Below are 10,973 nucleotides of genomic sequence, written 5' to 3' on the forward strand. Positions count from 1 at the left end.
TGCTCCGGAGATCGGTCACAAGTGCCACTGCGAGAGATTTTGTCTCTCGCAAGATGGCGAGGTGGTTTAAAAAAATAAATACGTTTCCAAGAGGGTCTCTCCAGGAGTGACATAGTAGTAGAATCAGTGCATGGAAAGGGTTCAAATACCAGCACAAAAGTGGTAAAACTGCCTTGGTCAAAATAAAATAAAAAATAAGCCTGGTCCTTAAGGGGTTAATTCTGAGCAGTGGACTAATCTTTCCGACCAATGATTACGAACCACGCTCTTATAGATTTTCTGGTTTAACATTTCACATTTTTGTAAATTCCCTGCTCACGCCCCATGGAAGCAGAAATTACATTCAGCTCATGCCCTTTTACTCTTTGTTGTAAACACACCCCTTGCATCCCTGCCTACTAAAAGGAAGCCCTTGTGAGAACTAGAGTATTTTCAACTACTTGATCACATTCCGGGAACATGTCTGCTGGCACTGAATCAAAAACAAACCGGGAGAAATTCCTGGAAGAAATGCAAAAGATAGCGGCAGAGGCTGCCAAGAAAACTCCTGAGGAACTTGTGTTTAATTATAAAGGGGTTCTGTACCCCAGCTCTATCTGTAGTGAGGAGACTTTCCAAGCTCTACAATCTTTGGAAGCTAGGGAGGATGACCTACTTGCTGTGACTTATCCCAAGAGTGGTGAGTGTCCTTAAAACAAAAATATTAGGTTTAAATTATTTGATTGCGTTGCAGGAATTGCTTTATAATAAGCGGGCAAACATTCCCTTTAAAATAAAGATTTCAATGCTGAGCCAATAGCATATGGCCCCCCTTTGGCTCTCAGGTTGAACTCCTAAAACACAATTTACAGATACACAGATTGTAACTTAAAGGGACACTCCAGCCACTTCTAATTAAATTATTTTTTTCTCTCCAATTCTTCTATATGTTTCCACTGTGTCCCTGCTTCCCGGCGGCTTGGCTAGTAGAAGCTAAACGCTTCTTCTGCTTGCCTGTGTGCAAACAGTACACACACGGCCATCCAGCACTGGCCTGTCTGAGACATCTGGGAGGTCTAAGGCGACCCACCCGCACGCATGTGCATAAAGTGCTCCCAATGATTTCAGCAGAAGGGCATTACTGACCGTGATTTCATTCCTCATTGGCTGTGCAGTATGGAACATTAAACTGCCCCTATAATGAATACTATAAAAAAGTTTGCTATGGCATTGTATGGTGTGTTAAATTACATAAGGAGCTTAATCCACTAAAAGTTTACAGGAGAGTTGTGTTTCAACTCTCAGAGTTCACAATGCTGCATGGCTAATTTCTCTTAAAGGGACACTCCAGTCTTCATAAGCACTTAAATGTATATGATAGCTGGGAGGTCCCTTTTACATATACATGGTGTGAACAAATATTTCTGAACAAACTCTATTGTGGGCTGGTCCTATTCCAATGTAACACAAATGGTTTTAGTATGAGCATATTGTTCACGTGTACCTTGAGTTATTCATGCTCCTTCTTTTAACCCTTTTTATCGGGAGGGTACACAAGGTGAAGTGCCAGGACAAGTGTTAAGTGGTCACGTGTACAAAAAGGAACTGTCACATCTCAGATAAAACCATAGATGAATCCGATATCGAAACAACCAATTGTTTGTGTTTATTTAATGTACCAGCCTCTGGTTATTCAGATTTAATTTTTCTCGATCTGACACCACATGCACCTCTACTAAAAGCATGACACATGTAGAGCCCATGTTGGGGCTCTTCCTTCCAATAAGACAAACACACCAACTGAATACAAATATTTAATTACCATGTCGGCTATGAATAAATTAAGTGAGCACCACAACCAACTGCTACCAACTGCTACCAACTTTCAAACATAACAGGGGATGGACACGTTGTCCTGCTGCTACAAAAAAAGAGGGTGGAGCGACCCCGTGGCCCCTCACTAAACCCCTCACTAAATCAGTCCACCAACCAGGCCTGCTGTCCATCAGCAAATGCCCCTGGAAATAACCCCTGGAGGGCTGCCTGGAGTCACCCCTGTCATGCTGCCAGTGGCGTATTTAGGTTTTGTACTGCCCTAGGTCTGACTAAACTCCCATGCTCCTTAATCTTAATTTGTCCCACCCCTTTCTGATTATGATCCACACCTTTCTCTGTAAACCCCACCCCTTCTTATTTGGGCACCGCCTTTTAGGCTCTGACTTTTCCTCTTTGAGCTCCACCTCTTCCTCTCTGTATATTAAGTATGGATACTGAGTACCTATCTGTACCAATTTCACATACATTTGCACCATACATCCAATTGATTAAAAATCTACTCCTTTTTAACAAATCTTAAACACAATCAAACGCTGATTCACTATGCTTATTTACTGTTTATTTCTATTTATTGTGTTTTAGGAACTAATTGGGTAACTAAGGTACTTCACGAAATGTTAATTTTAGTACACAATAGAGAAATAACCGTGGACCATGCAATGCTTGAATTTGGAAAACCAGAAAAAGTAAAGGTTTGTATCTTCGACTGGTTGTCCATTGCCTTCCAAGTTATCATACTTATATTTTAATACCGTATACATTCAAATAGAAATTCAATGTGTTTACTCCCTTAATTCTATTCCTTGTTTGAATACTCTGACTTGAAATAGACATAGCCTGTAATTAATTAGTTAAAGTTAAAACCGTGGATGCCTGGTGTATTAGTTTAAAAACATTAGATCGATAACGTGAATTCCACAATTCAGATATGTTCCGTCTAATCGATTTATCATCGAAAGGATTAAAAAATGAGTGGAATCTGGAAACTGAAAAAAGTCATAGAGTAAATGTTGTGCTTATACCGTATTTCGTTTCCCTTGGACTTTATTTTGAGCAAAGCAATTGTACTATCACTTAACTGGGCCTCTGGAGTGGAATTCAAAATAGATGATCTCATCATATGAAGTTCAGCTTGAGGAAAAAAGAAAAGAATTGTGCTCCAACTTTTCCAAATATCGACATTAACCCTTCATTACTCATATAACATCCCATTGTGACTGACAGTCAAATTTTGTGTTTATATTTATACTCATATATACCGTGTTTCCCCGAAAGTAAGACAGTGTCTTACTTTCTTTTTATCCCTAAAAGCCCCACTATGTCTTACTTTCGGGGTATGTCTTATATTGGGAAAAAATTGAGAGTGATGGGAGTTATGATGTACTTTTAGAGCATAATTAGATCATGAAAAAGACATTGGAAATGGTACAGCATAACACCCATCACTCTCACACACTTACCAATCAACACACCTACCAATCCACACGTATACCAATCCACACACATATACACCAATCCACACGTATACACAAATCCACACACATATACACTAATCCACACACATATACCAATCCACACACATATACACCAATCCACACACATATACACCAATCCACACACATATACACCAATCCACACACACATACACCAATCCACACACACATATACACCAATCCACTCTCACTTAATGCTTTCCTACCTTTCCTTTCTTCTTTCAGCTTCTTTTCCTCCTCTTCGCTCCTCTTCTTCAGTTCTTGTCTCCTTCCGGGTCAGAGGGCACGGACAGCGGTGGGCGCGGCTTCAGTGTTGTGCACCGGGATCTGACAAGAAACCCCGGCGCACAACAGCTGTTGCCGCGCAGATCACAAGGGAGCGGTATCGGAGGTCATTAACAGACCTCCGGCTCCCTTGAGTGATTTTAAGCCGGGTTGAACCCGGCTTAAAATCACTCAAGGGAGCCGGAGGTCTGTTAAAGACCTCCGATACCGCTCCCTTGCGAGCCTGCTCCTCCAGCGGCGGACATTACTGTCCGTCTCTGGAGGGGTGCCGGGTGCCGCAGGTTGGCACCCCCTGGAGTGTGGCGCCCTGTGCGGTCGCACACCCCAAAGGTCGGCCCTGCTCTAAGGGGCCGGCCTTAGGGGTCTGCGGCCGCACAGGGTTTAAATAAAAACATCGGGGGTTTTTTTCAACTTTATTTAACATCCTCCATGTTAAATAAAGTTTTTTTTAACTTTATTTAACATGGAGGATGTTAAATAAAGTTAAAAAAAAACCCCGATGTTTTAATTTAAATCCTGTGCGGCCGCAGACACGTAAGGCCGGCCTTGGTGGGGACTTCCCGGCCCCTTAGAGTGGCGGACCCGGCAAATCCCCCGTGTTTCCCCGAAAGTAAGACATATGTCTTACTTTCGGGGTACGGCTTATATTAGCCGACCCCTCTGAAACCCCCGATACGTCTTACAATCGGGGGTGTCTTACTATCGGGGAAACACGGTAGTAGGCTTTAAAAGAACAGTCTAGTCCCCATTTGATATTTTTTTATGCATGTCTGAGCATTTTGATATGCATTTTACTACATGCAAGCAAGCGCATGCATTGTTTAGTTATAGGAGTTAGATAATAAGACTTCTGCCTCATTCATGTTATCTCCTGTCTGCCTCCGGTGAAGCCAGGGAACATTTTTATGCAACCTTCTTGGACTTGCTCAATAGCATTCCCATTGAAGTCACTGAAACAGCAACTCATGCCATGTTGGCTCAACATATCATACTCGCCATTGGCTGCTGCTACTCCCGTTGACTTATTCTGGAGCTTGGCTAGATGTCATCAGCTCCATTGGTACTTCCTTAATAATTTGTATGATTATTATGTAAGAAAACTTGTTGGTAACATTGTTCCCTTACAGTATCTGAAAGGACAACCTTCACCAAGACTCTTCTCAACTCATATGTATTATGATGATGTCCCCAAATCGTATTTTGAAAAGAAAACAAAGGTGAGTCTAACGATCATTTATGACTCTTTTTGGCAATACATTATGTCTCTTCCATTGTATTTTTATTTACCATAAATGTATTATACCACCTTGACCCAACTCTGATTTAGATGAATAAATGTAGCATTAACAAACTAATACAGCCATTAAAAGCTACAGTTAACGATCAAGGTGTAGCCAGGTCAGCCAGACTAGAGGTTAATGCATGGTAACTACATTTACTTTTTAAGTTTTAGGGTGTGGGGACACATTCATGTTTTTGAATAAAGTTTTTTATAGACGAAAAATAATTATTTACCAATCAGTGTTTTTAGATTATCCTGGTCATGTTGCTGACATAGCTAAGAGAGTTGCTCATTAACCCTTTTATTTAACCATAAGTACCCTTTTAATTTTATACACAAATTGTATCATTAACGACAAGCAACATATTCATACAGATAACATAATATTTATTAGTACTAAAATATAAAAAAGCAACCATTGTTTTTTGCAATTTTGCTTAGAATTGTTTCTACAGGATGCACAACATTAGACAGCCTCTAGATCAGGGCTTGACAAATTTGTTGTGAATCTAGGCGCCAGCTAAAAAAGTTAGGAGCCAGGATTTTTTTTTAAACTAACAGTAGGTTAGGAGTGATCTGATCATCATCAGCCCACTTACTAAACTCACAGCATTTGACCTGGAGGAACCCTGGACTTTCAGGTCAGTGCTGTTTTTTTTTTGTTTTTTTATATATATATATATATATATATATATATTTAACGCTTTCAATGCTGATTTTCCATTGGAGCACAGCATTGACTGATATTTAGTCCCCACAAGATTGTGGGGACAAATGTTAACCCCTGCAATGCCACGAATGTGTTATACACAATTGTGGAATTGAAGGGGTTAACGCTGCACTGTCGCTCTCATGGAGCGATCAGGCAGCAGGGGGGTGTGGGGCTGGTCTCCACACTCATGTGGAGACCAAAGAACCCTCTCCCCCTGTCTCTGAAGCAGCCTCTGGCAGCTGGGAAGCAATTGCTGGTCTATAGACCAGCCATTGCAGGGGGGAGTCTCTGATGACTGCTGTAGGCTTCCATGCCTACAGGAATCATCAAAGGGCTTGTGGGGGCTCGTTTTTGCTGTTGCTGGCCTGCATGGGCTTCCAGGCAGACCACCAGCAGCAGAGCCCCTTACAAAACGGGAATTAACCCCTAAATGCCGCGATCGCGGCATTGAAGGGGTTAACGCTGCACTGTCGCTCTCATGGAGCGATCAGGCAGCAGGGGAGTGTTGTGTCAGGTCCCCACACTCATGTGGAGACCGAAGAACCCTCTCCCCCTGTCCCTGAAGCTGCCTCTGGCAGCTGGGACGCAATTGCTGGTCTATAGACCAGCTATTGCAGGGGGAGTCTCTGATGACCGCTGTAGGCTTCCGTGCCTAGAGGAGTCATCAAAGGGCTTGTGGGGGGCTCGTTTTTGCTGTTGCTGGCCTGTCTGGGCTTCCAGGCAGACCACCAGCAGCAGAGCCCCTTACAAAACGGGAATTAACCCCTAAATGCCGCGATCGCGGCATTGAAGGGGTTAACGCTGCCCTGTCGCTCTCATGGAGCGATCAGGCAGCAGGGGGGTGTTGTGAAACACTGAAACCCCTTTCCTGAAGCTGCCTGTGACAGCTGAAAACGCTATTGCAGGTTTTCCTGCAATCGCGGTTTCAGCCTACAGGATCACTCCGTGGGAGTGATCTCAGGTTCGGGGGCGGGCTCTGAGTGGCTGTGCTGTCTGCCCAGACTCCTGGACAGACAGAAGCAGCAGCGCCCCCGCGTGGTGACGCGGAGGCATTTTTTTGTGGCTGACAAACTCCTAGGCGACCTGGTGCCTGGGATTTGTCGACCCCTGCTCTAGATAGATAGACTCTAGATATTCTAATAAAGGCAACTGTGCCTTTACACAACACACCTTAAAGATAAGCATATGTTTGTTAACTTTGGTCAAGGGAGTGGTTATTTCTTTCTAGTGTTAACAGCAACTTGTAATCAGTAACCCATGTTTATTATACGATTTGTTCATGGAATCTGGCTTTAAGTAATAGTGACTACTTGTAGAGTCAAAAATAATCATCTTAACCTCCAGGTTGCATCTTAATAATATTATAATTTAAGTGACTTTAATTAAACACAACTATATTATCATATGGAAATCGGCAGTTTCATTCATAATAATATACATCCGCCAGACATGTTCCAAAGTAATCAGTAGGGGATACAGAGTATGGCAAGTGGTCGTGACACCAGAGCAACCAAATACAATTGTCCAGATAGCCGGAACCTTACATTAGTTTCTTTAGAAGATGTCTTCTCAACCACTTCACCAAAATTCATATTTTTGTTTACCCATTCTTTATGTTTTTTTCTTTTTCGCAGTTTTTACTAATTCTTCGGAATCCAAAAGATACAGCTGTGTCATATTTTCATTTCTCTAACAGTAATCCAGTGCTTCCTTCTTTTAGTACTTGGGATGAGTTTTTCCGGGCATATATGGATGGAAAAGGTACACTATCTTATCATAATTTTTATTTACTTTAACGGATGTTACTTGATTTTTTATTTTATTTTTTGTTGGAGATCCTTTGAATAGTATGGTGGCTGCTCTAGGCTGAATGGCTTATTTTAATATAGAAACATCATTAAATAGGTTTATTAGTTGTACTATACGCAAAGCGACCAATTCCTTTTAAAATTCTAAGCATTCTTATTGTATATGGTTTGATGTTGTATGATACTTTGTATATACTGCCTTCAGGATGCACAACATACAATATATTTGTGCCCTTTTTGTTATTTTTATTTAATATGGCATATATAATTACAGTAGCAGCAATTTAAGCCCTGATTTAACTAGCTGTATTTCCATAGTAATTTTTTTTGTCCTAATATCCATACTATCTTTATTTACAAAAAAAAAAAAATTCTCTTTGTGCTAGTTTGCTATGGATCATATTTTGACCATGCGGTTGATTGGAACAAACGTATAGATGATGAAAATATCATGGCAATAACATTTGAAGAAATGAAAGAGGTAAATGAAAATAGATTTCTTTTATTAGCAGGTGTATTTTTTTAGGCTTTTTTTGCAGTAAAACTGTATACACTGCTATACAACAATGTGGGGAATTTGCATGAAAAATATGCTTCAAAGCTGTACAACAGAGTAAAAGGAAACAAAATGGCATTTAAAAAAACCCATTTATTATTAATATCACAATCAAATTATCCAGCACTGTACATTAACCTATTACTGGACATAGCACACAGATAACCTGTATGTTTCTTTGTAATATTCTTAAATTATTAAATTGTCATTAAAACCTTGGCTTAAACTAATTGATTTATTTGAGTACATAGACAGTTTGGTCATGATTATAGTTCTGTCTGTTTGACATGACTTATTATTCTATCATTTTCTCTCATAAATGCCCATATAGTGATTATCATGTTACTTTTTATTTGACAGGCCATATTAAATAACCTTTAACTATTTTCATTCCTAGGATTATCTCTCGCAACTCAAAAGAATATCTGATTTCTTTGGGCTTTCATTGACGGAGGAACAATTAGCTTTGATTGAAAGCAAAACCACTTTTAAATCTATGAAAGAGAAATCTGGTGATTCCCATGGCAAACTTGGGAATGTTTTCTTCCGCAAAGGTTAGCACTGTCTCTATTTTCCTTTATATATATATATATATATATATATATATATATATATATATATATATATATATATATATATATATATATATAAAAAATGTCCGTGTCACGGTGGGAATTGTTGGTCATGCTGGGCTTCGAGTAAGGTCCAATCAGAGTGCACATGCTGCACTCTAGTCCGTCTTCCACTCAGCATGTGAATTCCCACAAGGATCAGTCCCATCGTCCTCTGCTTTCACATGACCCCCCCCCAGCTCCCCCTTTGTTCCCTTGTTAGGGGACTGCAAGCGGTAATGACAGGGCTCCCTCTAGGATTTTTGTGATTCTTGTACAGGGAAACCCCTTGAGTGCTGTACAGGGGAACCCTGCTGATGATGTCACCAGTGACATCACAACTTCCCTTGTGGGTCATCCCTACACAGTGTGCACAGCTCTAAGGGGGTAAAAAAAGAAATAAGAAGAAAAAGGGAAGATGGAAAGACAGAATAAAAAATAAGAGAGAGAAATAAAGGAGAATTTGGATGTATCTCATCGGTTTCCATATATGTTTGTCTTGTTGAGTTCAAGTAGAACGACAGGGTTTATGTAACTGGCAGGATTTAGAAAGGAGAGGAGAACCGGATGGGCTTAGCTGGAGACCTCTAGGATGTAGGGGATGTACAAAGGATGTGTCCAGTTTTGTCTCCCTTTGCCTTTGTGCTTTGCTAATTTGTTTTTATGCTTCATGTTTAGTTTTTGTTTTTCTTCTTAATGTTCATTGTAAGAATCTCAATTTTAAAAAATGCTTGGGAAATAAAAGTAGATATGAGTTTGCTGAGCCTGATTAACTTTAGATTAACACTACCTCAAAATTCAGAGCCACATTTAATCACAGTGTGACTGTACACAGCAAAAATATATATTTTTTTATATAATGTTACTAAAAGCATCCCATTATGATTAGAACATTGGGTCCTTGTATACCACTTGGCTCTAAATAGCCTGGCTTTAATTGACTGAACACAATCTTCTCTTCTTATTTCAAAGGAGAAATAGGTGATTGGAGAAACCATTTTACTGAAGAGCAGAGCAAAGAGGTAGATGCCAAATTTGAAGAGTGCCTTGCTGGAACAAAACTAGGACAGATGCTTAATTATGATAAATATTGCAAATTTTGAAAGTATTATTATTATTATATGTATGACCTCTCTTTTGCATTAAATATCTTACATACAATTAGTTTTCATGTGCCTGCTGATTTTGTGAACAACTGAACTATTAATTTCAATGTGAATTTCTAAAGCTGATATTGTTTAACATTCAACAAGATAAATTCATACCTGGAAACTCTCTGTTTTTTTTCCCCTGAGACACGGGGGAAGCACATTAAGGAATGCTCCACTTACTTCCCACCCTACCACTTCCAGTCCCACACAGAAGATCAGTGTCCATCAACGTCAGACAACCACTCACTAATGTCAATACACCCATGTCTGAGTGATGTTTTTGTGTGAGTACATGTGTGTGTGTGTGTGTATACTGATGAATGCTGCAACTCTTCTGACTGCCTGATTGTGAGGTGTGTGAATGCTGCAAGATTTATGAGTGCCTATCAGGCTGATATGTGCATAGCCTATTAAAAAGGATAAGTGGCACTAAATTGTGGCTTTAGGTGTCCCGTGTATGATGACTTTTTTTAGTGTAGTGATGTACTCCCAATCTCGTCACATTACATCAATATGTTAGAAAATCAGGAAAAGATGGGCATGGATGGTGGGCTTATTCAGTGGAACAATGGGCCACTTGACTAGACTTGCCCCCTAGGCCTCCCCTGTGTGTTTGTTTGAATCTACAGATACCTATTGTGGGCTGCACATGTGTAATTGTACTTACTAAATGATCCACTTCACAGTTGACATCCTCTTCTGGTCTTTCTCAGTGTACTAATACCCCTACACACACTGAGGGACACTCACTTGATCTGGTTTTCTCCAGATCATGCTCCTTTTCATATTTCTCCATCTCTCCCTTCCCTCTGTCTGACCACCAACTTCTAACCTTTTCTCCTAACCTTTTCACGCCGGTGCTCCGTCATAGAAGCTCCAGCGGAAGTTGTCAATGCGCATCGCGCAGACATCCACTGGCTGCTGAAGAGGAAGATCCAGGTCCCCTGCAGCACCATTCGGGGGGGGGGGGGACTAACTCAATACCTATAATACCTATACACTGCAAATCATGCCCTAAATTTTCTTTAGAGTGTTTTAAAATTATAGGCATTGAGTTGAGTCTGACCCCCCCAGTTGGAGGGGTGGAAATAGTGTAGAGAACACAGTACACTAGACTTGTACATTCATATTCAGCTGCCCTTCATTGGTTGATGCCAGATGAGGCCCCTGCCAGTGACCAATAGAGTCGCTAGTGCGAACCTTTAACTCCTGGAGCCTCTCTAGGCTAAGTTTCGGAGTCAGGTCCGTAGGAGCGACTCT

At 40.6% G+C, this 10,973-nt stretch overlaps 1 protein-coding gene across 1 annotated transcript; it reads left to right on the forward strand.

Annotated features, from left to right (window-relative positions):
• Positions 1–413: 413 nt before the first annotated feature.
• On the forward strand, positions 414–9,723 carry LOC128483248 (sulfotransferase 6B1-like). The gene is made up of 7 exons (XM_053459376.1): positions 414–679; positions 2,398–2,507; positions 4,721–4,810; positions 7,222–7,348; positions 7,782–7,876; positions 8,349–8,505; positions 9,535–9,723. The coding sequence occupies exons 1-7, from the start codon at positions 460–462 to the stop codon at positions 9,663–9,665; spliced, it is 930 nt and encodes a 309-aa protein (XP_053315351.1). The 5' UTR covers positions 414–459; the 3' UTR covers positions 9,666–9,723.
• Positions 9,724–10,973: the final 1,250 nt, after the last annotated feature.

This window comes from Spea bombifrons, chromosome 3 (assembly GCF_027358695.1).
Source record: "Spea bombifrons isolate aSpeBom1 chromosome 3, aSpeBom1.2.pri, whole genome shotgun sequence".
Taxonomy (NCBI): domain Eukaryota; kingdom Metazoa; phylum Chordata; class Amphibia; order Anura; family Pelobatidae; genus Spea; species Spea bombifrons.

Coding starts and splice junctions, on each gene's coding strand:
- LOC128483248 (XM_053459376.1), top strand. CDS start 460: ATGTCTGCTGGCACTGAATCAAAAACAAACCGGGAGAAATTCCTGGAA. Junction 7,877..8,348: donor CATTTGAAGAAATGAAAGAG/GTAAATGAAAAT, acceptor TTTCATTCCTAG/GATTATCTCTCGCAACTCAA. Junction 8,506..9,534: donor GAATGTTTTCTTCCGCAAAG/GTTAGCACTGTC, acceptor CTTATTTCAAAG/GAGAAATAGGTGATTGGAGA.